The sequence below is a fragment of the Lepisosteus oculatus genome, chromosome 4, assembly GCF_040954835.1.
Source record: "Lepisosteus oculatus isolate fLepOcu1 chromosome 4, fLepOcu1.hap2, whole genome shotgun sequence".
NCBI lineage: Eukaryota > Metazoa > Chordata > Actinopteri > Semionotiformes > Lepisosteidae > Lepisosteus > Lepisosteus oculatus.
In genome coordinates this window covers 8,939,256-8,966,305 of record NC_090699.1, presented here as the reverse complement: position 1 = coordinate 8,966,305, position 27,050 = coordinate 8,939,256, and the positions used below count along the sequence as shown (strand labels likewise).

General features: G+C 37.8%; 1 protein-coding gene across 1 annotated transcript; it reads left to right on the top strand.

The window, feature by feature from the left end:
• The first annotated feature begins 1,297 nt into the window (after positions 1-1,297).
• Positions 1,298-24,408, top strand: LOC107077240 (E3 ubiquitin-protein ligase TRIM21-like). Its single transcript, XM_069188579.1, has 13 exons — positions 1,298-1,556; positions 2,019-2,069; positions 11,913-11,954; positions 12,069-12,110; positions 12,241-12,282; positions 12,731-12,772; positions 12,888-12,929; positions 13,383-13,424; positions 16,220-16,336; positions 19,615-19,656; positions 20,935-20,985; positions 21,959-21,985; positions 22,929-24,408. Exons 9-13 carry the CDS (start codon positions 16,261-16,263, stop codon positions 23,444-23,446), a joined length of 714 nt encoding a protein of 237 aa, XP_069044680.1. The 5' UTR covers positions 1,298-1,556; positions 2,019-2,069; positions 11,913-11,954; positions 12,069-12,110; positions 12,241-12,282; positions 12,731-12,772; positions 12,888-12,929; positions 13,383-13,424; positions 16,220-16,260; the 3' UTR covers positions 23,447-24,408.
• The last annotated feature ends 2,642 nt before the right edge of the window (positions 24,409-27,050 follow it).

Here is a 27,050-nt window from a genome sequence, read left to right as displayed (position 1 = left end):
GGAACAGTGCCAGTCCTAATTGGGTTTGTCAGCTGGATATGGAAGGACACTATAATACCTTCTGAGCCTCCATTGCCAGGTATGAGATACTGATCAGCACTGATCTGTTCTTATAGCCCACCGGTCTGTTTCCAAACCAACCACATCTAGAGTAATGCACGATGTGATGTCATTTGGCATGATTGCTCTATTTCTTTCTTGCTGTGTAAAAAAATGATTTACTTAAACATAGATTAACACTTTGTTTAGACCACTTTTGTTTAGATCAGTAATTGCTCTGAAAGCCATTTTCTTAATATAAAGGTACAGTAGCAGCTACATTTTCAAGGTAATTGAAATGTAATATAAAGAATAATCTTGACTCATAGTCACTCACATAAGTGTTCTCTAATACTGATCACTCAAAAACAAGCCTCTTATTAAAGCTGACATGTTACTTCCAAACCGTTATTCCCATCCTTACAAAATTTAATTTAGTATGGCTTTTTTCAGTGGCTATGGAAAACAACCGAAACCAAAGTTTTATCATTTTTAAAAGTTTAGGCACAGGTAGTATTCTAATAAAACTTTTAAATCTCTCGTTCAAGATATGCTATCTTTTCACATTTTTGTGAAACCCAAATTTTCCTTGCCATATTCAAAACCAAATTATTATCATTTGTTCCTCCGTAGATCTCCTGGTTCCATTGGAACCTCTGACTGTCAGTGTGGGCAGTGACATCGTCCTGCCCTGTCACCTCACACCTGAGACGAGCGCCGTGTCTCTGGAGGTGAGGTGGTACAAAGGGAGCTCTGGTGAGCTGGTCCATCAGTACACAGACAGGAGGGAGACAGAAGGCCCAGCCTACCAGGGCAGAGTACAGCTGTTCCATCAGGAGCTGGAGAGAGGCAACGTGTCCCTGCTCCTCAAAGATGTCAGAACCTCGGACCAGAGCACCTACATTTGTCACATCAGTTCTGTGAAGGGAGATGAACGGGAGTCTCATCTGGAGATACTGGTTACAGGTAACAGCTGATGATAGAAGTTACTGGTAACACAGTTTCCAGTTACATGACTTTGGTTACAGGTAACACAGCTGAAGATAGTGGTTACAGGTACTGTAACACAGTTGAATTTCTTATATCTTGCTACGTAAAGCAAGATGATACAGGTGCACAGGTAGGAAAATGGCTACCATGAACCAATATAATTCTCTTTTGTTCACCCACAGATCAACACTTTAAACTCATGGTTCCATTGGAATTTTTGTCTGTCAGTGTGGGCAGTGACATCGTCCTGCCCTGTCACCTCACACCTGAGACAAGCGCCGTGTCTCTGGAGGTGAGGTGGTACAAAGGGAGCTCTCGTGAGCTGGTCCATCAGTACACAGACAGGAGGGAGACAGAAGGCCCAGGCTACCAGGGCAGAGTGCAGCTGTTCCATCAGGAGCTGGAGAGAGGCAATGTGTCCCTGCTGCTCAAAGATGTCAGAACCTCAGACCAAAACATCTACACTTGTCACATCAGTTCTGTGAAGGGAGATGAACAGGAGTCCCAGCTGGAGATACTGGTTACAGGTAACACAGTCGAAGTTAGTGGTTGCTGGTAACACAGTTCAAGATAGTCTCTTCAGGTGGCTACACTGAAAAACATGGCTGGTATGAGCCAATAAAGTTTAAGATGTGGTCATTTCCACATAATGTACTTATTCCTGTTCAATAAACTATAGCAGACCTATGAAACAGATTGCAGGGAGCATCTCTAGACGTTTGTGAGCCCTTATCTTCAGATCCATACCTATATTACAAGCTCAAACACAATTAAATATTTCAAATTCTCATTGTCAAATATATACTGTATGTAGCATTTTTCTAATGCTTTTGTGATATATATGAGTGACTGAAACACAACAACAGTTTCTGTACCTTTTTAGCTTTAGAAAATTTATAATTTCTCCTCATCATTAAATATCAAATCAAATTTTCAATTTTATCAGATCTACACAGCCTGGGTAATAGTCATCGGTCTTTCTTCTCCAGACTCTGTATCAGAAGATCTCCCAGCTCCTGAGACTCCTGTTCCAGTCACAGGTTATGTACAATTGGCTATTAATCATGTTTCATGTCAATCAATCAGTCAAAGTTGATTTATCAAACGCACAACAATACAGCATGCAGTAGTAGTTGCTGGCAATGAAATGTCTTTTCTACGAGCTCACCGGGGGGCGGATATAAATCACAAAATTAAGGTTACAAAAACTAAGGTTACATAATAATAGGTCATAATGTAATAGAAATTAAATAAAATAAACACAGACAAAACTCAATATAAATAGAGCTGCGATGTGTCCAGGGTGTATGAAGTACATTACAGTATGTCCAAGTACTGCAGTATGCACAGTACAGTGAAAACTGTGTGTCCATGTAGGCATTACAGGTGATTTGCTAAAGGAGCTGCAGGTTGGCTATTTAGCAGTCTTATTGCCTGGAGGTAGAAGCTGTTCTGTAGTCTGTTGGACTTGGACCAAATGCTTTGGTACCGTTTACCAGATGGTAGGAGAGAAAACAGTTTGTGACTGGGATGACTGGGGTCCTTGAGAATGGACCTGGACTTCTTAAGACATCTAGCTGAGTAGATATCCTGGATAGTGTTCGGTGGAGGAAGGACGAAGGCAGTGATTGCTAATCACTGACAGCTGGGAATGATTAAGTGTTGTCATCCCTCCCGAACTTTAGTTATATAAACTCCATTAATGGTTCCACACTTCCTGACTGGGAACACATCTGCCATTAAGGTTTTATTTGGACTCCTACAAGTACAAATGCATGCTTATAATATATAATTTCCTTTCACTATGTTTTGGAATTCTGACCAAACAGGAAGAGTGGGTTTAGGGGCAAATATCTATGTCTTATATATTGCTTTGTATCACTTTGTGGTAAGCCAAATTATCATTTCAGGACATCTCTAAATTATTTGAAGATATATTTAAACATGTATGTGATTTCCTGTTAATTTCTGATCACTTCTTATTAATTATACTGAGATAATTGAAAATCTAATTTATCACTTCTGGATAGCATAGTTTGTTGATTGTTTTAGAATAATTGTTTACTTTTCCTTATTTATTTTATTACTGTAGTACAAATTATCTAACAGACAACCTGTTAATCTGTAGTTCAAATTGTGCTACAACAAAAATAAAAACGATTAGGGTTAAACTTACACATCTGTAATTATAAGAAAAGAATTACATGTGGTATTTATGGACAATTTTAAAATGGCAGAGTCTGCCATGTGAATAATATGTTTCAATTTTGTTATGACAACAATATCATCAGCTGTGAAATCTAATAAAATGTAGGCTATTGCTACTGAAAATCTACTGTGTGTTGTAGTTTAGCACCAATTCCAAAGGTAGTTTTCATTAAAATAAAATCTAAATTTGTATGTGTTTTGTGAAGTAACAATATAATTGACCATTATTTACCTATCCTTGCTAAATGTATTCATTTTTAAATACACTGATAAAAAAAAACCCATGAGTAACCACATGCATTGTAAGTAAAGTATCCAATTAAGAAATTAAGCGTGTAATAATATTATATTTGATTTGCTTTACAGTTGTCTTATTTTATTCTAAAATGTATTTCAGTTACAATGTATATCATGCAACGTTTAAAACAAGTAAACTAAAAAAGACTATAACATTAAAAACTGACTTATTCAGTCTACTACTGTCAATTTGCCATGGAACAGGTATTTGAAAATAATGAAAACTATTACAGCACAAACAGGGTGTTTCAACATTTGTGCTATACCAATTGAATGTGAATAAAAAAGCAAAAGGACCCTGTGTAAAAGTTCTTTTTTTAAATGTGATCTTTTATTTACATTTTGTCCCACAAAATAGGAAGAATGACAGTACTGTATAATGTACTGTATACAGTACTGTATACTGTATAAAAAGTACAGTCTAACAATCTGTGAAACTGTAATCTTTTAAGCTCCTTCTGCGTACACAGTAAAGCATATTCTGTATCATACATAATTTCACATACTTTATAAAATGTAATAATGATTTTTACAAAATTTTACAAAAATTAGTTTGGTATGAGTTTTAGAACGGGGTTTACAAAAACATGTTTCAATGATTTTTTTTTGTACATAGAAATTATTACAGCATACAGTACATAAGAAACACTCATGCACTAATCTAGTTGTTTTGTAGCTGTCAAAACAAACATTTTTTTAACAGTTAGCTACAGACTTCCATGTGTAGATTTAAGTTAAACCTCAAAACTACAAAGGCCTCAGACAACTTAAGTTAAAGAACACAGAGCTCTTAGTGGTAATATTGCTACAGTAGAGCAATAGGAGAAGAGATAGGAGATGGAGAGATAGTATGTAACAGATGCAGCCATTCAAAATGCACGGTACAAACCCGCGGTACGGAAAAGCCACCACAGGGCACCGCGGTAAGTGATTGGCTGGCCAAAATGACCGACAGGGGCACTTGTGGTGCATTGGTCGGTAGTGAAAAGATTTAATCATTTAATCTCTTTACTGTGCACATTTTAATCCGCTTAGTATTGAATATGTATATGAAATTTTACCACTAAAGGGAAATTTTAGTAGCTGAGCATAAAAAGAAGAGGAGCATAACGCATCTGAAGGTCATAAACGATATTAATTTAGGAACATAAACATTACTGTATGTAAACTGTACTGTGTATGGCTGGTCTTGGTAGTTTAAAGAAAAAATACACACCAGTCTTCCATTTCTCCCTAAACATTTTAAGCATGAAAGTTTTATGAAACGGTACCCAAATATGCAATTGCTGTATAGAATTAATTTTAATTTAAAAAAATGATTTAACACGAAAATTAAGCTGTTTACATCTTCCGCCTGAGAACATAGTCACCTGTTGCTACCCAACGCAGAAACACAGCCACTAACTAGCAAAGAGAGGACATTAGCTAGCCAATATGATAAAGAAATAAATGATTATTTTGTTTATTTCTTTTGCACATTTATTTGAGCATTTCCATCGATTGTACAAGCACTTGAGGAAACGCCCGTTTTCCATGTAAATAGTTCCCTGGTTCCGCACCCCGCACCAAACAAATTTATATTTCTAAATATCACAATATGATCGAATTTAAGTCATTTAAATAAATCGCGTTTAAATCGCCTTTATTTAAAACCCATAAATAAAGCTGATACTGTTTAGACTTTTAATTTAAAACTGTATTACAGCAGCACAATGCACAATGCAATGTAAATCGCTATCTTTGTCTTCTGCGTAATAATGTTCACCTCTCTGTCCAGCAAATTAACAATAATAATAATAATAATAATGAACTTTATTGTATATGGTGCCTTTAAAGGTGGCTCCTCAAAGCACTTTACAGGATAAAAACAATAACAACAATAGTGTTAGGCTGGGCAAACGATTTTTTTTTATAGAAATAATGATGTGTTCCGGCTTAGACATTAACGAAGAGCATAACACGTGGGCGGCGTAGCGGTCGGCTCTGGCTTTCCCATCTACTGTATACACTGCAAGTACAACCCCCCTCTCTGCGGGAGTGCTGTCTGTGACGAAATAAACCGGTTTCACAGGTATTTTCAAAGTAGAAGGGGGCGAGATTTCCAGCGAAAGACACCTCCCCCCCTCCAAAACCCAGTAAGTACAGTACTTACTAGTTAAGAAACTGAATGAAATCGCTTTAACATGCTAATGCGTTGGTGTAACAGTCCGGGCGTGGCAAGCTTCTAATGTCAACTCGACTACGGTGAAAGGAACCCTTCTTTCATTGGAAGACAATGAACATATTCTAGCCCTAAATGAATTAATAGCAAAAATGGTTTACATAAAAGACATTTTTCCTAGAAAGTTTAGCCTTTGTCACTAACGAAACCACTAAATAAAGACATAAATATAGAAATCTTAAGATTTTTAAAATACATGACTTTGCAAAAATTTATTTGAAAATAAAAACGATTACAACCGCCAGGGGAGAGAGAGAACAGGGGAGGGATGTTGGTTTTGCATGTGGAACATGTTGGCTATGGAAATAAGGTCTATTTGGGAATGTGGAGTTACATGTTCTGGCTGTTTGTGAATTATCGTTGTTGAGTATGGAGTGTTGAGGTATTGATTTGTGTAATGCTTAATGTTGAAAATTGAGGTGGATTTTGTTTATGATAAAGAGGATAAACTGTGATGGGAGGAGTGTTTTGTTTTGCATAAGGGGCGGGATTATGATAATTGGAGGAATTTGAGAGAGTTTGCGGGCTATTTTTGGTTTGTATTACGAATAATTCGTACAAGATATTGAGATTTGTTGATAATTGGAGGACAGTTTTAATGGTTTGATTATTTGATTTTGTATTGTGGTTGTTATCTATGTTATTGGTTGGTATTATGTTTATATGGTTGTTTTTGTTGGTTGGTCGTTATTATGGTTATTATGTTTATTGTGTCATTTTTGATTATTGGATGTAATAATCAAAAGAGAGAGAGAGAGAGAGCGAGCTCCTTCTTTTTACTTTTGTAGCCAAAGGGCCTTGCAGATCAGATTCCCTTCCCCCTACGGAAAGACAGACACATTTTTTCACAGTTCAGAAGTCGCTATTCAGACGCAGGCGAGGCGAGCAGCCCCTAGATAAAACATCAACTTTATTTAAACTCCAATGAAAGTATTAATGGGTTTTAATCACCGTACTCTTATGGAACATGCCACCAGCCATCTGCATTGAACGATTAAAAATAAAAACGATTACGATTGGCACTCCTGTAGCTTTTTCACGAAACCTCTTTTTTCACGAAACTTCCAACAGAGCTGTTCAACCGGTTTTTATCGGGCACCTCTTATGTCAGGCATAAGTGATAAATATACAGTATTTAGTTGAAAAGCTGTACAACGCAAGACATTTCGTTACTCTAGGAGGTTTCGTAAAAAAGCACATTGTGCTGCTGTAATAGTTTTAAAAAAGTCTAAACGGTATTAGCTTATGTATGGGTTTTAATTTAAAAAAAGTCAAAAACCGCAATCAAAATTTAGCGCTTTTAGATACGCGATTCCATGTTTTTCTTTAATCCCTGGCGGGACCGAGCCTCCATAAGAATCAAGTTATAGGTTTCATTGTGCTTTGACAGAAACCAAATTATATAGTTTTTAATTTCTTTAGATATGCGATTCCAAATTATATTCCCTATTAATCAAATTCTAAAAGTATGCTTGTTGACTCCGGTATCGAGCGTATTCGCAGAAAAGCTTAAAACTACCACTTTTTATACACATGTTATTTCACGTTAGTTAAAGACTGCGATGCTTAAAATGTTTAGGGAGAAATGGAATACTGGTGTGTATTTTTTCTTTAAAGTACCGAGACCGGCCATATACAGTTTACATACTGTATGTTTATGTTCCAAAACTAATATCGTTTATGGATTTCTCACACGTTATGGTAAAATTCCATATAAATATTCAATACTTAAACGGGCACATTAAAGACATTAAATATACATATACATACTGTATACAGGACAGTATACATGTTCCTAAATCAATATCTTCTATGAGCATGTGAAAGGCATGGTGAATGTGGACCAGGGCAATACTTTGAGTTTACAGCTGGTCCAAGGTCATTCATTATACTGTAAATACTATTTGTAATAACTTCGGTAAAGACTTTGATAGCGACAGCTCAAACATGCTCCCCCCCTCCCTCTCGATTCATTTCAATTTAAGGCGCTTTATTAGCATGACAGATGGGTACAATCAGTGTTGGGTATTTACTTTGTAATCTGTATTGCTTTGAGATGCCACTTTTAAAGGTGATATATAAAATCAAGGCTTTAACTTGCTTTAACTCCACAAGTCTGAGTTCTTGTGTCCATCCTATCTGAGCCCGAAAGTATTACAATATGTATCTTTATATCAGGTGGTGTACAGCTTTTTAGTATAGATTACACTTTTCTAAAATGTATTTAAAAATAAAAAACGATTACAATCTAATCTTTCCACGTTTGATCCCAAGATCCCAAGAAAAATAAATCTAAACGGGGAGAAAGCTATGCTGAAAGTTTATTAAGATAATTAGAAGACAAAGATATCAATTTATGTTGCATTTGTCTGATTGTGAATCAAAAAACACATATATTTAAACATGCGTTTGCAATTTAAATCAAAACGCGATTTAAATCAATATAAATGTTTATATTGTAACGCATAGGTGACTTCTTCTTCTTCTTCTTTTTCACAGCCTTAGTCCCAGACTGTCCTGGGGTCAGCTGCTTTGGTTGCTCTTCTCCACTTGTCTCTGTCGAGCACATCTTCCTCATTCACTTCACACACCCCCATATCTTTTCTCACACAATCTATCCATCTCTTTCTAGGCCTGCCTCTTCCTCTGTTACCTTCCACCTCAAATTCCATTACCCTCTTTGTTACTTCCTCAACGTCCCTCCTCATGATATGTCCATACCACCGTAACCTCGCCTCTCGCATCTTCTCAACCACATCCACCACTCTACATCGTCTACCAATTTCTTCATTTCTGATCTTATCCTTCATTGAAATCTGTAGAATCCATCTCAACATTCTCATTTCAGTTCTTCTCATCAAGTTCTCTTCCCTCTTTCCAACTGCCAAGCATTCAGCTCCATATAGTAGTACAGGTCTAATCACAGTCTTGTACATTTTGCACTTTAACTTTCTAGGAATTTTCCTGTCACAGATTATTCCAGTTATTTCTCTCCACTTGTTCCATCCAGCTTTCACTCTTTGTTTTATTGCCTCCAGTGTTTCTCCTCCCTTTACCAGTTTTGATCCAAGGTATTTAAAGCCATCAACTTGTTTCAGTTTTCCTCCATTTGTCTCCTCAACATTGGTCATAGTATCTCCTCTTCTCTCCATTACCATTATTTCAGATTTTTCTGCATTCATTTTCAGTCCACCCTTTTCCAGACTCCTCTGCCATTTGAACACTTTCTCCTGTAGTTCTACTTCTGAATCTGCCATCAGTGTCACATCATCAGCAAAGATGAGTTCCCAAGGCACTTCTGTTCTTACCTCCTCTGTCAGTGTGTCAATAATGTTTATGAAAAGGAAAGGACTTAGTGCTGATCCTTGGTGTACTCCAACTGTGATTTCAAACTCTTTTGTCTTTCCCCGTTGTGTTATCATCTTCGTAGTTGCATCTCTATAGGTTGCTTGAACTAACTTCACCATGCTTTCTGCTACTCCTTTCTTCCTCAAGCACCAATACACCACCTCTCTGGGCACACGGTCATATGCCTTCTCCAAGTCCAGAAAGGCCACATACAGCTTTTTCCCTTTCTCTAGTGTCTTCTCCTGTAACCGTCTCATCACAAAAATGGCATCTGTTGTGCTTTTCCCCGCTGAGAATCCAAATTGTTAGTTGTGGATCCTGACTATCTTCCTGAGTCTCTTGTCCAGAATTTTTTCCAGGATTTTCAATCCATGTTCCAGAAGTTTTATTCCTCTATAGTTTTTACACTCCATTGGGTCTCCTTTCTCCTTGTAGATGGTAACCATACTGCTTTTTGTCCATTCTTCTGGAATTCTCTCTTCCTTTGCAATATTGTTTAGCAATCTCGTCAGCCACTGAATCCCCTCTTCATCGAGGTTCTTAAAGTGTTCTGCTGCTATTCCTGATGGTCCAGTTGCTTTGCCCACTTTCATCTCTTTGATAGCTTCTGTCACTTCCTTTACTGAAATTTCTTGGATTGGTCCACAAACTACGTCTGCCTCCACTAGGTTCTCCCTCTCATTTTCTACATTTAACAGATTTTTGAAGTACTCCAGCCATCTTTGCTTGATCTGTTATTCTTTAATCAAGACTCTGCCTTCTCCATCCTTGAGTACTGCCACCAGGATAATATATTTTTTCTGTCTCGCTCTGTTTAGCAATCTTGTAGATTTGTTCCTCTCCTTCCTTTGTTAAAAAAGTTTCTCATACCATTCTTTCCAGGCTCTTTCCTTTGCTCTTGCTACACTTCATTGACTATTCATTGTTATTAAAATAACTTAAATTCGATCATGTTGTGATATTTAGAAATATAAAAGTCAATTAATTGTCCATAATATTGCTATTCTATTTTTTCAAAGAAATGTCACAGTACACAAATATAATCATATCGTTATTAATTTCTTTAGATATGTGATTCCATGTTATATTAGGAGAAAAGCTTAAAACTACCACTTTTTTACACGCTATTTCACGTTAGTTAAAGACTTCGATGCTTAAAATGTTTAGGGAGAAATGGAATACCGGTGTGTATTTTTTCTTTAAAGTACTGATTCTTGGAATCTGACTGGCTGACACCCTTCTGAAGTGGTTCCATAATATCTGGTATACGGAAAAGAAAGCGTTGATTTTATGAAAAATTAATAATGAAATTATGAAATGCTCTGTTAAAAGCAAGGGAGTTTTTACGTCCGTTGCAGTAAAAGAAAATGCCTGACAAAGTATGGCTTGGACAGATTCCAAGTGCTTGTACAAATTTGCTAAAGAAATTGGAAAAAAAAGTCATTCCTTTATCGTATTGGCTAGCTAATGTCCTGTTTGTCAAAGAAAAAACTAAAAGTATTTTCGTTTAAAATGACGGTTAGAAAGAATGTGGACCAGCGTAATACTTTGAGTTTACAGCTTGTCCAAAGTCATTCATTATTAATACTATTAGTAATAGCTTCGGAAAGGCTTTGATGCATAAATATTTCTGATAAAGGTAGGTTGTGTACTTTTGTCCAACTGAGCAATCTTGCTTTCATAAAATATACCAACTTTTTAATGACTGATGATTAACATGCTGTAATACACAGTTTAAATTTAAAAGCTCAAATGCTGTACATGAGAGGTTAAGCTTTATTGGCTCCTCCTGGCGGTTTTACAAGGTGATTCCGGATACTTTCCAGCATGACCTCAAATGACACGATATACCACGTGATACTGCGTTTTGATGCAACACGCCCACCGGGGTATACCACGAAATACCCCACCCATTTTGAATGGCTGCATCTGTATATGCCAGTCTTTTCTAAACATAAAGTGTTGTGATGCTGCCAGGGACAGCATCCCTGCAGGGTGGTACTTCCCCATTTCTTTGCCCTTGTTAGGATGGCTGACCAAGGCTGCTGATTGCAGAGTGGCAGATGCTACAATCACTAAATCGGGGATCGGCTGTATTGCCCATATTAGCTGAGTGCTGAACTGGTAGCCAGAAAGAGTACAGGTAGATGCTAGTTGAGAAGAGTCTCAACTAGCGAAGTTGAAAGAGGACTTTGGCTGTGAGAGGAGCTGTCTCTGCTCTGTGAGAGAAACCACTGTGTTATGAACCACCGCTCACATAGAAGATTATTTAATAAGGAGCTATTTGTATGGAAGCCAGTAAACAGCTCACCTGCCTGTCTTATTAATTAGGGATTGAGTGTAAATAGTAACCAGGAGCCCAGTTAAAGGCTAGGTATTCCTTTATATCTTACTTACATGGGGTTTGTCTGGGGTCAGGCACTTGCCTAAATTCCAGCGCCTGATTGTCAGGTGACAGTTGTCAGGTGCCTGGATATTAAACAGGTTTACATAAAAATAAAAATAATATCTTTGGTTCAAAGGCCATATTTTACAACAAAGCACAAACACTGATAATATAACTTCTACACTATAGTTATGGGCATGGTCATCGGTCTGACTGCATTGTATTCTGTTGTTCACTCTTTTTAGTTGTATTTTTAGACATGAGAGTAGCAGAGCTTGAGGAACTAATTGAGAAACTACAAAATGACAAACGTACAGTATTGCATGTGGTTTATAATACACTTTTAACTGTGAAAGCCATCAGTCAGACTGTATTGTACTCTGCTATTCACTCTTATTCTCTCTCTATTTTTTGCTTATGTAGAAAAGCTTGAAGAAGAGAATAAGAAGCTGCAGAATGAGAGAGGTACAGGACTGTTTGTTGTTCTGTTTAATAGTTCTACATACAGTTATAGCTGTGACAGCCATCAGTCAGACTGTATCGTACTCTGCTGTAAACGCTTGTTGTTTGTGTTTGTAGAGAAGCCTGAAGAAGAGAATGAGAAGCTGCAGAATGACAAAGGTACAGGACTGTTCGTGGTTTTGTTTGATAGTTCTTCAGTACAGTTATAGCTGTGTCAGCCATCAGTCAGACTGTATTGTATTGTACTGTACTGTACTGTACTGTTTACTCTTGTTGTTTGTATTTATAGAGAAGCTTGAAGAAGAGAATAAGAAGCTGCAGAATGACAAAGGTACAGGACTGTTTGTGGTTCTGTTTAATAGTTCTTCAGTACAGTTATAGTTGAAACAGCCATCAGTCAGACTGTATTGTACTGTACTGTTTACTCTTGTTGTTTGTATTTATAGAGAAGCTTGAAGAAGAGAATAAGAAGCTGTGGAATGACAAAGGTACAGGACTGTTTGTGATTCTGTTTAATAGTTCTTCAGTACAGTTATAGTTGAAACAGCCATCAGTCAGACTGTATTGTGCTCCGTCATTCACTTTTGTTCTATGCATTTATAGACAAAAAAGTAGCAGAGCTTGAAGAAAAGAATATGCAGCTGCAGAATAACAAAGGTAAAGTGCTGTTTGCAGTAGTAATAGGTTTACAGTACAGTTATAGTTGAAACAGGCATCAATCAGACTGTATTGTACTCTGCTATTCACTCTTATGCACTCTCTATTTTTTGCTTTTGTAGAGAAGCTTGAAGAAGAGAATGAGAAGCTGTGGAATGACAAAGGTACAGGACTGTTCGTGGTTCTGTTTAATAGTTTTTCAGTACAGTTATAGCTGTGTCAGCCATCAGTCAGACTGTATTGTACTGTATTGTTTACTCTTTTTGTTTGTATTTATAGAGAAGCTTGAAGAAGAGAATAAGAAGCTGCAGAATGACAAAGGTACAGGACTGTTTGTGGTTTTGTTTGATAGTTCTTCAGTACAGTTATAGCTGTGTCAGCCATCAGTCAGACTGTATTGTACTGTACTGTTTACTCTTTTTGTTAGTATTTATAGAGAAGCTTGAAGAAGAGAATAAGAAGCTGCAGAATGACAAAGGTACAGGACTGTTTGTGGTTCTGTTTAATAGTTCTTCAGTACAGTTATAGCTGTGACAGCCATCAGTCAGACTGTATTGTGCTCCGTCATTCAGTTTTGTTCTATGCATTTACTGTATAGACAAGAAAGTAGCAGAGCTTGAAGAAAAGAATACGCAGCTGCAGAATAACAAAGGTAAAGTGCTGTTTGCAGTCGTAATAGGTTTACAGTACAGTTATAGTTGAAACAGGCATCAATCAGACTGTATTGTACTCTGCTATTCACTCTTATTCACTCTCTATTTTTTGCTTTTGTAGAGAAGCTTGAAGAAGAGAATAAGAAGCTGCAGAATGACAAAGGTACAGGACTGTTTGTGATTTTATTTGATAGTTCTTCAGTACAGTTATAGCTGTGTCAACCATCAGTCAGACTGTACTGTGCTCTGCTGTTCATTCTTATTGTTTGAATTTGTAGAGATGTCCGAAGAACAGAATGATAAGCTGCAGAATGATAGAAGTACAGTGCTGTTTGTGGTTTTGTTTAAAGGATAACACTTGACAATCATTACTTTGTCATTATGCAGTTTCTTATTCTGTGCTCTAAGCTCTGCTACTCTCTTATCAACAAATACAAAGAACAAATGTATAGAGAACAAATGTATCGCATTGATGCGATGATACAGTCTGACTGATGCCTGTTTCAACTATAACTGTTCTGTAAAACTTTTAAAGAACTGTTATAAACACAACTTTTAATTTGAAGTGAATATAATTGAGGTTCTACTTTTTAAAGTTTAAGATTTAAAGTCATGCAAGGTAGAAGTTAGGCAGGAACATGCCATTGTTTCTTATTTTTGATTTTCTTTAAAAAATGTTTGAAAAATCAGCTTCCCACTTTCACCTTGCCATAACTATAGTGGGATTGTAGCATATTTGGGGACTCATAGTGGTCCTTTGTATTACAGGTATTACGGTAATGCAGTTTGTATTGTGGGTAATTGTGGTGTCCATTGTAGCTTTCAGTTTAGCTGATTTTATTCTGCTTTGGAGCAGTCTGAGTAATATTGCAAGACAGCAGATTTTGAACTGAGGAAGGCGTTTAACCCCCTTCCACGACAAAGACAAACTGATAAAGGTGATAAAAATCCATTCAAAAGGGTGCAGTGGGTTAACACAAACTCTAACAGAGCCGCTGCTCAATTACATGAGATCTCAAGCACTGTACAGTCAGATAGATTTTTAAATGATCTGTTTGACAAATTCACCTATTTACGCAGTACACGACTTCTGAAAAAGTACCCTTTTTTCTCGAGCAAACTCATCAAAGGTTTATTTAAGTCTGAAACTTGGATGGTATGTCTCAGCGACTCTGCTCTGCCCGCACCAGGTGTCTGCTCCCACTGTTCCACACACGCCAATCACAGGAGGTCAGATCCACGTACTGTATACTGAAACAGTAGCGCACACGGCAATGAACGGCAGTGTGATCATATACTGTATAAATATTAATATAATATATATAATATTTATATATAAATATATAATATTTAAAGTTAAATTACTCGTGCTGAAATTTGTACAAAATATAGATGTTCTTAATGCGGATGTAAAGCAGTGGAAGAAGCACATCGCGTTCGCAACAAGCTATAATAACAGTTTCTACACATGCGGTATATTGATAAGCTGTTCTCCAATTACGTGGGAATTGTAAAAATAACCCTTTTCCCCCTCCTTTGTTTAACTTAAAGAATTCCGTGAAGAAATCCTTAATCATGAAACCATCATGTATAATAATTCATCCAGATACATTCACTCACGCCAGAGCAAATGTTGCCAGAAATAAACTCCCAGAGTCCAATACTGTACAATATACAGTTTAAAGTTTTAAATTTAAAGTTAAACTGTTGGCTGATTATAGGCTGCTGAAATTTGGATTAAGACAAAATATAGATTTTGTCAATTCAGATGTAAACCTGAAAGAGACACATTGTGTTCACAATAAACTATAATCGTGGACTATTTTTATGTATTCGGCTATGTAAGAAACAAACTGAAAGTAATGCTCTGATCGGGTTTTGAACCGCCTTGGTGCAGCGTGCTACATTTCAGTCCATTGCCCATTATCACTATAAAGACAATAAAAGTTTTTTTTAAAAAACGAATGTCAAACTTTTTCCAAAACTACCACTTGTGATATTTTAGATGCATAGTTACACGATTCCATATTAATATTACTATCAAGTGGTATTAAATCAGTACAAATTTTTTTTTCAATAACAGCAAGTGGTGTTCTTACTACTGTACATATTTTAAGAAAAGGATAAAACATTGTACAGTAACTTTTTATGAAGTACAGTATATAAACTTTATAATGTCAGAATAAGTACATTAAAACCATAACCCATTGTTTATTAATTATTGTTTATCATTAAAGATTTTTAACATTGTAAGTTAAAAATGTTAAAGACTTTGATGCATAAAATATTTATGAAGAGGGTAGAATGCTGTTGTGTATGTTTTCATATTTAGCTATCACTACCATCTACTGTCCGTACATTAGATTACTGTATGTATTACATTACAGTACTGTTTTTGTTTTCTGCTACTTTAAGTACTGTTTTGTTTTTTTTGCTACTCTGCAAAATGTACCTATGGATTTTCATTATGTGAATGTAAACCTGAAAAGGGCACATCACATTCACAAGCTACAGTATAATAACAGTTTAAAATTATAAAATGTCTAAAGAGTGTACAGCTTAAATTCTGTAATTAGAAAAGATTGTCCCTCAGCATTGACCAGGATTCAAAACTGGGAGTTTTCTATTGACAACCCAAAAGCACCACATGCCCTGTTAAGCTTTTACAGCTCTACCTGGCGGTTTTACAAAGAACTGTAGTCACATTACTGCAGTCTACTAAAATCTCGTGCAGCCGCCCAACCGTGAACTACTGCAGTATCCCTCGCGCATTCTGAATGGCTGGATCTGTACATTTAGTTATATTAGATTACTTACAGTTTATGTTCAACCCAGTTATTTCAAGTGATCTTGAAATGCTACTCACAATGACTCAAAATACAATTAAGTTCATAGAAATGACTAACATATTACAGACTGTTGTACGCAGCTCATTTCTGTTCTTATTCAATTCTCCAGGTCTTAAACCCGAAGTGCCCTCCTGGTTATTGCCCATAGGAATGGTGTTTGCATTGATCCTGGTTGTTGCAATCGGAATCGCTTCTTTGTCCTACTTCAAAACAAAAGGACAACAAGGTATATTTTCTTAAGGTCTAAATCAACCAATTTGCACTGTCAAAATTGATGCGATGAGAAATGATTGTCACACTCACTCTCACACACTAGAGTTATGCTTTGTATGCCTTTAGCATACAAAACTTATAAAAAAGCATCTGACTGAATTCTCATAAAATTTAGCTCTGACATTCTTTTGCTTTTGAAAGAATATCATTAATATCATTTCACTTTGAAGATCACGTTTCTTACAGCACGTTTTTTGTTCCAACATCCACTGCTTGCATTGATTAATTTAGACTATATCATCCTTAAGGATCACAATAATTTCTATTAAATATTAATCCAGCTAACTTTCCAATAAACAAATTCCTGAATTGAACCTCAATTGCTTAATGGACTCTGCTGCTATAGACTCTGATGATTAAGGATTAGCCACAACAAAGACTAGCAATGGAGCTGAATGGTTGCCTACCCCTGCTATATACTTTATTATTTAATTATATTCAGAGATAGAGAGTGTCAATAAAGACGTCAGTAGTGGTTCATGCATTGATCTTATAACAGATCCTTCCTTAATGTATCCTTTCTAGAAGGACTCAGGTACATAAACCCAACGTTTTCACTATATCAGTGATGGTTTCCCTGGCTCAGGCAGGACCAAATTAAATTTATTCTCCCTGCCCTCCTGTAACTTTGTCATTTATTGTTGCTGTTTTTTCCTCAATTTTCTTCACATTCTAAATCTTTCTGACACTAGAATTTAGGTCAATAATACTTTTGTTTGGCCCGTGGTTCGCGATATAACTAAAATCCCCAACAATCAGAGACAATAACCTTCAGTTTTTAGATATTATATGAGATGCTAAAGGTCACCTATTTTGGTTCTTCTTGTTTAAATGAATATAATAGTGTATTCACTCTAGCCGTTTATCGTGAGGAATGTAGAGCTAAGATACTGGGGAAAACTGTTTGAATTTGGATAAGTCCTGAGTTACTGACCTTCTATCTCTGTCATTGACAGTTCATAGTAGACAATGTGCTTTAATGATGACATTCAGAAATATACCTGTCACCACAGCAGAAAGACAATCAACATGTTGGTACTGAGTTCTGCTTCTGGACTGTGGTATTGCTGATGTCTGTAGATGAGAACAGATATGATGATAACATTTAAATGGAAACAGATACAGTAGGTGGAATTCTAGGGGAGAATTGGAGGGTGCTCTGCCTCTTCCTCTATCATTCAATTATCTCTTTGCCATTTAAACCTAACCCTGCTAACACACGTCTAGAGTTTTTGAGTTTCCTCCTCCTCCTCTTTCTGTTGTGGTACCTTTGCATTCAGGTTCCCTCTGGGGGGGTCAGTGGAGCCCACGTCCCCAACCTCAGGGTGGCAGCGCCACCTTGACCCTTTCTGGGGAGGTTCTCAAGCGTGAGTCAGAGGGGACCCCCCGGCCACATTATTCTCTAACTTACTAATTCTCGTTCTCTCGGTCCTGAGGGGTTTATCCCAGTTGTGAGGCAGTGCCTCAATGCGACTCTTAGCGAGTCAGGGGACTTCTTTCGCTTCCTTCTTGAGCAGCTTTGTCTTCATTCTCAACCCCTCGAGCAGCGCCTCTCAGCGCCACTGGAGTGATTCCTCCAGTCAGGGGTTCATTCTCTTCTCCCTTGAGGGATTCGTTCCCAGTCGTGAGGCAGCACCTCTCAAAGTGACTCTCCGCGAGTCAGGGGTGTTCGTGTTTTCACGCCCTGGAGCCTGCCGAGTCAGCCAACCCAGTCGGCCACCTGGGTTCCCCCGTGCGGTCCGAGTGCTCTTTTCTCAACATTACTAACCCCTGCTTTTCCCCTTGAATTACCTAAAATGCACTTGTTCTTAATTTCCACACCATCCTGGAGGTCTTTGCTTTGTTATTGAGCTTCAGTTCATATTGGGATCAACTGTGCCTTTCAAAAGGTATTTAGAAATCTTAAAACTAGAAACTGCATTTCCATTATGTAATTTTGAGACCTGATATAATTATGAATATTCTGTGGTGTTAGGTTTCAGGAGAGACAATTTCATAGTGTTTTATAGAAATTATGTGAACATGAACGATGACCTTTTAATACTCGTTTGATTTTGTCTCTATCAGCTGATCGAAGTGAGTCTCTTCACAGTCTCTGTTTTGAAAGATAAAACACATGCAGCTCTGTGGGTGAAGGGTTTACAAAGTGAACATTTAGGCATTATATAGCCAGTCCTTTAATCAATACTGTATTTACTCTGTTGTTAACATCTCTGTTGTCTGTATTTGTAGAGAGAATAGCAAATGCTGAGCAACAGATTAAAGAGATTTTTGATGAGAAGAGTAAGTATTGATCTGTTTTGTGTGTACATAAAATGTAGTGTCATTAACAATGTGGTATTACAGTACTAAGAACACAAATTGCACTTGTTCTGTTACAGATTATGAACTGTTAAACACAGCTGTCCTGACTTTGCACACATGCTCTCATTGAGGAGTGTGTTATACTCTATGTTAATCAGATAAAATCATTCGGGCAGCTGTGAAACACTGTGGTTTGATGACAGTCAGTATTTGTCATTGTTTATCGTGAGGAATGATGACGATATGTAGAGCTAAGGTACTGGGAAAAACTGTTTGAATTTGGATAAGTCTGAGTTACTGAACTTCTGTCTCTGTTATAGACTGTTCATAATAGACAATGTGCTTTAATAAGGACACGCAGAAATGTACAGTACCTGGCACCACATCTGAAAGACAATCAACAGTCTGGTACTGAGTTATGGTTCTGGACTGTGGTATTGTTGATATCTGTAGATGAGAACAGATATATTAATAATATTTTATAACCTAAGATGCACTTGTTCTTAATTTCTACACCATCCTGGAGGTCTTTGCTTTGTTATTGAGCTTCAGTTCATAACGGGATCAATTGTGCCTTTCGAAAGGTATTTAGAAATCTGAAAACTAGAAACTGCATTTCCATTATGTATATTTGAGACCTGATATAATTGTGAATATTCTGTGATGTTAGGTTTCAGGAGAGACAATTTCATAGTGTTTCATAGAAATTATGTGAACATGAACTATGACCTTTTAATACTCGTTTGATTTTGTCTCTATCAGCTGATCGAAGTGAGTCTCTTCACAGTCTCTGTTTTGAAAGATAAAACACATGGAGCTCCGTAGGTGAAGGGTTTACAAAGTGAACATTTAGGCATTATATAGCCAGTCCTTTAATCAATACTGTATTTACTCTGTTGTTAACATCTCTGTTGTCTGTATTTGTAGAGAGAATAGCAAATGCTGAGCAACAGATTTTTGATGAGAAGAGTAAGTATTGGTGTGTTTTATGTGTATATAAAGTGTAGTGTCATTAACAATGTGGTATTACAGTACTAAGAACACAAATTGCACTTGTTCTGTTATAGATTATGAACTGTTAAACACAGGTGCCCTGACTTTGCACACATGCTCTCACTGAGGAGTGTGTTGTGCTCTGTTGTTAATCAGATTCAATCATTCAGGCAGCTGTTAAACACTGTGGTTTGATGAAAGTCAGTATTTGTCATTGTGGTTCCACTGGTAAACCTCAACAGAAACAGAAACTGAAAGATCACTCAAGCGACCTTTACGAGTAGTACTGTAAGTTAACACTTACTGTGACTTAATACATTGACCACAATTGCACAGCATTTAAACATGATAGGAAGCCAGCAGTGCTTTAGATTAAAATTGTGCATTTAGGGATGTTGGAGTTCACTGATATTGAGTTTGAGTGTTGGCCATTCGCTGTGTCTCCTGTGGATGACAGTTACATCTTGATCAATTTCTGTTTGACCCAAGACAGGAAACAAAATCACATCAAGCAGACATTGTTTTCTAGAGTACTTTATGCTATAATTAGTTGCAATATACATGGGAATTTAACAGTCCCTTTTCTGTAGGAATAAAGAAGTTCAGCATGAACTTCCACAAGTTTCTCAATTAAATGACGATGCTAAGATGAAGGTTTTCACTAAAGAATAACTGTTTTCTAATCATGCTTTACATAACAAATTACACTAGTGATTTATTTATATGAAGCTTGTATTGTGTCCTGTTATCCATCACAAACCTGGTACAGTAGATGGAGATAAGAAAACGAGCAGGATGTACTGATCACAGTTTGATATCAAACTCATGCTGCTTGTTCTCTTAAATGCTGTACTCCTTAGTTTCTGTACCTTGGGACATGTGTTACTGTTGAATTGACCTGATCTTTTGGATTGTAAAATTATCTAAGTGCCAGAACTGTATCCTATCGCAGCCTCTGTTTTCAAAGACATAATGGATTTATATACTGTAATTTCACCTGTGTAAATACAGTATGACAGCCCTCCTATTCACCCGGGGTTTGTATCCCAGTTGAATACTTAGGGATAATGTAGCCAGCCTTTAGTCGTGTGTTGTTGCCACAGTCTTGTCATTGAATAATGTTTGGAAGTGCAGATGGAGCGGAGCAATAATGATGGCACGTATGTAATTGTTTTTAGCAAAATCTTACCCCCATGTAATGGAATCTTCTTGAAATTGTACTCTTTTGTTAACTGTTGTTGTCTGTATTTGTAGAGAGAATAGCACAGCTTGAGAAAGAGAATAAAGAGCTGCATGAAAACAAAAGTAAGTATTGTTCTGTTTTCTGTCTTTGAAGAAAAACATCATAAACAACATGCTTTTCTCGTTATAAGAATATAAATTTCTCACTATTTTATTTTGATACTAATTATGCTAGTATTGCTGTAGACTGACATTGTGCACTCACGAGTGTGGTACAGCTGTTACACTGATGATCAGTGCTGATTAGATGGTGTGTCTCCTGCAGAAGACATCTGCATGTTGGTCCTACAGATGGTCTAGGCAGGAGAAAAAACTGCAACTAATTCTGGCTTTGTCAGTTTTCTTGAAGACAGCAACTGTGATCAATCAGATGATTTCTCGATTTCTTTTACCTTTCACTGACTAAAAGCCCAGGAATTATATGAGTTCCCATTACAGCTAAATATTAAATATTTAGTTGCATTATGCAGGTATGAACTTGGCAAGCTGAACGTTTGTATTGTAGTTTCTCTTGCACCCCACTAGCACATAAACAAAGAACAGGACACTTTCACACCCAGTGAGATCTGAGAGAGCAGCACCAGAGCTCATGCTGCACAGCCATGGAGACCTGGAGTAAAGACCTGATGGCAATTTATATGATTACATTCACATTTACAGTATCTTTTCTTACAAATTGGACAGGAGGTAGATTATAGTATGTTTTAAAAAAAATTAAGGGTCACCTGTTTTGAGCCTTTTCTGATTTAAAAGAACAGAATAGTGGTTTGTATGCTAGGTATGTATTACAGTAGTGATAGTGTGCAGTAGGTTAGGTAACATATAACAGGAATAATATAGGAATATGGACATTATGGTGATTATAAATAAGCCTAATTATAAGGTTTTCAAAAGCTTTGTTATATTCTTCTCACAAAATTTGCCTTGACCTGCACAACTAATCTAAGCTTTATTTCTGAGTAGGAAAATTATTTTGTTTAAAGTTTTAAAAAATTATCTTTAGTGTATGAACTAATATTGGCTTTATCTCTTCCAGATATTTCAGTGAGACATGCCATGGCAGGTATTTCTTTTTATTCCTATCTCAAAGATATTCATTTTTGTTTTAAGTATAGAGGAAATTTTGATTTATTGAAATGTTTGGCTTTAATTTCACTTTTCTGAATTAACAACACTGCAGGGGACAGATGATCTCTCTCCCTGTGGTGATGTAGATGCTGAAGAGAACAGGGAACTGAGCCATGTGGAGCAGCAGGTGTCAAGGGCTGCTCTTCCTATTGTCAGGAATTTGCTTTAGTCAGAATGATGATCAATTGTATTTGATTTGCTTTATTATCCCCTGGGGGGAATTTTTCTTTTACAACCGAGTCCAACACAAAAACACAACAAAAACAGACAAACATCACCAACGACGAATACAGTGTAATCGTATCCACTGAACAGCAGATAATATAAATAAACACATATTAATATAATAAAAGCTATAATCAATAAGTTGATTGAGAGTTTGATTTCCTGAGTCTGTTATCTTTACACCTCGGGACACAGAGTTGTCTCACAGATGGGAGTAGTGTAAATTCACAATGGAGGGTGTGAGACACACACTCCATAATGCTCTTAGCTTTCTTTGAAACCCTCTGTTTGTTTGTTTGTTTGTTTGTTTGTTTGTTTGTTTGTACAAGTTGTGGATGTGTATGTTTTCCCTGTGTTCGTGTGGGTTTCCTCCCACGATCCAAAGACATGCTGTGTTACAAATGTATGTATAGGGAAGTCTTAAGGCCATTTAATTTGATTATTATATTTCTTTCTCTTTTTTAGATAAAAATGTATTACTGTATCTGTATCGTAATTGGCAACCAACACCGAACAAGCATGGAATTGTTTTATTGTGGAATATTATCAATTTTGTATCACTCAACTGGCCTAGGAATAGACATTGAAAAGACATTGAAAGTCTTTGCACTTTGTCCTACATTGTCTCCTTGTTTCTCTCCTTCTGCCCCCAGTGACAGTGACCCTGGATCAGGACACAATAAACCCCTTCCTGAGAGTGTCAGAAGATGGCAGATCAGTGAGGTGGACAGAGCAGCGCCAGAATCTCACTGACACCCCAGAGCGGTTTGATAAAGAGCCCTATATCCTGGGCAAGAGGCCAGAGGGGATTGTGTGGGGGTACTACTGGGAGGTTGATGTTAAGAATAAGAAATACTGGGAGCTGGGAGTTGCTAAAGATTCAGTTCTCAGGAAGGGACAACTAACTCTGAGCCCTAAATCTGGGTTTTTTGTTCTGAGCCTTTGGAATGGAAAAACACTAGAAGCTCTGACTGACCATGAAACCCTCCTGAACTCAGTTCCCATTCCCAAGAGAGTGGGAGTCCATGTGGACTACAGAGAGATGAAGGTCAGCTTCTATAACGCTGTAGATCACTCCCACATTTACACATTTGAAGAGAAGATTGACAAGACAGTCCGTCCGTTCTTCTCCCCTGGAAATACGGAAGAGCGTGCTTTGATCATATCATGACCTGTGCTGTCTGACTCTTGTGCAAAGTATGGTCTTCAGCTTGCATTGGAAAATGTGTGTCGGTGTTTCACACGTTTTCTTGATTTTTCTTAATTTAATTTTTCTACAGTGCCGTTTCACATGTAAAAGTTGTTCTCCTCTGAGCTATCACTAATTAGCTACAATACTTAAGTTACAATATGACAGGGGTTTATTTTACATAAAGTATACCCTGGCTTTGCTGGACTAATGGAGTAGAATGGGTGCCTGGTGGTGCCAGCTGTCTGTTAAATTATCAACAAATATGTTTGACACCAAAAACACACTTGTATATGAGAAACAATATATACAGCATACTGTATCAGTATATACTTACTGATGTACTTATGTACAGTGCCCTCCATTAGTCTTGGGACAGTGAAGTCAAACTTGCTGTTTTTGATGTCTACTCAAGCAATTCTGATTTATGACAAAATATGACATCTGTATGCATGATGATGAATCACAGAATTTAGATTTCTGCCTTTTTAACTTTTTTATGTATTTTTTTACATAAGATGCAACTTGTTTTTATTATTTTGTAAGGATTTTCTATTTTAACATATTTTTGCATTGTAATCTTATTTACATCATAATGTACTGTATACTGTAAGATATTTTGATATGTTAAAAATACATCTCATGCCTTACTGTTATTTCTCCTGTTCTCAACTTTTTCATGAAAAAAATATTTACTGTAAAAAATACCTTAAGAAAACATAAAATATAATATCACAGATTATGCTTTGAGCTGTTATTATGGATTAACTGGGACCAGTCTTGCAGTGATTGTCTGGTTATGCCTCTTTTGCAGACAATATGCCCCTTTACCAGATTTTGTCCGTTAAATCCGAAGTCCTCTAAAGTGAAGTGTTTAAGCAAGGATTTACTGTATTTGTATTATTTCACTAAAATGTTATTCTTAGCCAATTGAAGCCAGCAGCCATATCGCCCTGCAACTCTTAACTGGCAGCCCCACTGGAGCTCAGCAGGTGTGAGCCTGGTCAGTACCTGGATGGAGACTCCTGGAAAAAACTAAGGTTGCTGCTGGAAGAGGTGTTAGTGGGGCCAGCAGGGAGTGCTCACCTTGCGGTCCATGTGGGTCCTAATGTCCCAGTATAGTCCTGCGGATGATATGTAAAACCGAGGTCCTGACTCTCTGTGGTCATTAAAAATCCCAGGTGTTTCTCAAAAAGAGTAGGGGTGTAACCCCGGTGTCCTGGCCAAATTTCCCATTGGCCCTTACCCATTATGGCCTCCTAATAACCCCCCTCTCTGAACTGGCTTCATTACTCTGCTCTCCTCCCCAATGAGAGCTGGTGTGTGGTGAGAGTACTGGAGCATCATCCAGGTGGGGCTGCACACTGGTGGTGGTGGAGGGGAGTCCCCATTACCTGTAAAGTGCTTTGAGTGTCCAGAAAAGCGCTATCTAAGTGTAAGCAATTATTATTAATTATAATATTTTCTCTTAGAAATTAAATTTGATTTTTGTGTCTGTGTGACTTTGTGTTTTTAGGACCTACAGAAAGTAAGTGTGAATAAGAAAAGCTGTTTTTTGTGCTCTATGTCACTCATGCTGTGCATGTCCAGTGGAGCTGAGCTACAGTGAGTAAGGCTGCTGGGTCTATGAGGACGAGCACAGCAATGGGAGCTGTGGAAGAAGGGCTTGGGGTGGACCAGGCCAGTGAGACTGTGCTGAGCTGAGACCCCCACCACCGCCCACGAGCTGCTGGCCTGGGCTGCAGGAGCCTGTGCCCTCCAGAGAGGGCAGCAGGGAGAGAGACGCTGGGCTCCCAGCGGTCAGAGAGTGGGTGTGCGCTGTGTGCCCTCTTCCCTCTGAGAGCCAGTCTGTGATTCCTCTGCCAGGCAGGTGAGGGCTTCGTGACAGACTTGAATTATCCTGTACCTTATCCGCCCCGTGAACAGAACCGAGCAATAGGAATACTGAATGGAAAGGCGGAGTTTTGTTCCGCTTTTAAGAGACTTGGATTAAGTGCAGTTTCGTTTTCGCCCAGACTGATTTGCTTTTGTTATTTTCCTTCTGTAATCGAGCTTCAATATTTTCAAGTGAGTTACTGTTTTCTTCTGCCCTTGCTGAGCTGGAGTCGCCGTCTAATACAATCTATATGGAACAAAACTGTATTAACCGATCTGAACGATTAATGCTCTACCGATAACCAGGTACAGAAAAGATAAAAAAAAACACGATCACATATTAGTATATTTCGGTTGCGCTCATCAAGGTATTATCAATTCGGACACCAGATGTCTGCTTTGTGAATGTCTTCAGAGAAGTGCAACTCGCAATGCTGTTTGTGTTGCACATGGCCGGACTTAATCAAGGGCTTAACGATTTGTGCAATTAAGACTTTTTGTTGTCATAACTGCGACCGGGGTAAAGTTAGCTTGAAGTTCGAAAACGATTTTGGCATGCCTGTAGCGTTTTCACGAAACCTCTTAGAGTTGCGAGAACACCTGCTTTGTGTATAAAATACATTGTGAATGCTTTCTCAGCCTTCACTTTTTCGTTTTTATGACATTGTTTTGACCAAGCACGAATATTCTCCTATAATAATGTAACGCAATGGGGGCTCAGGCGGGCGCGCTTGCCGCATTAGGTCGGCCCCCCACCGTCGGGGGATCGAATCCGGGACTCCCGCGTCTCTCTGCAGCGACCTAGCCCCGTGAGCTAAAGAGAGATCTCACCACAGCCCACTAGCTGTAGTCCTGCTATCACAGGGAAGGGCGGTGACGTCACCTGCTCTGGTACGCCGGCTCTTACACAGAAATAATAATAATAATAATAATAATAATAATAATAAACTTTATTTTATATAGCGCCTTTAAAGGTGGCTTCTCAAAGCGCTTTACAGGATGACAATAACAATAAATAAGAAGACTACAACAATAATTAAGAAGATTTCACAGGATAGGACACAATTATAATTACAACAATACAACAATAACAATAGAGGAGACTGTGGAAGGTGGTATTAAGAAGAGCAGAGGGGTGAAGAATGGAACCAGTTAAGGAAAGGCTTTTCTGAAGAAGAAAGTTTTGAGTCTAGATTTGAAGGAGTTTAGAGAAGGTGACTCTCTAATATCCTTGGGCAAAGAGTTCCAGAGCTTGGGGGCATAGCAGGAGAAGGCCCTGTCGCCCATACAATGTAGACGGGCTTGGGGGACAGTAAGGAGGGCAGAATTTGAAGAGCGGAGGTTGCGAGTTGAGGAGTAGGGCGATAAAAGTTCAGACAGGTATTGAGGTGCCAAGCCATGTAAAGCCTTATAGGTGAGCATGAGGATTTTAAAGTCTACGCGGAATTTGACCGGAAGCCAGTGCAAGGACTCTTGTCCATATCTTCACAATGGAAGTACAGAACGCCTTCAAACCAAATGCATTTTAAAGACCACGACTTGTGGATATTTCCACAGCCTCTACATCAAACTATCAGTGAGTTAATTATCTTTTTTAAAACCTCCGGGTTTCGTCGATGCGTAATTACGCACGAACTGGAACCGCTGTGTGCACACGTTCACAACGCGAGAAATACTGTTCAATACGGCTTCGTGCGAAAAACGCGTATAT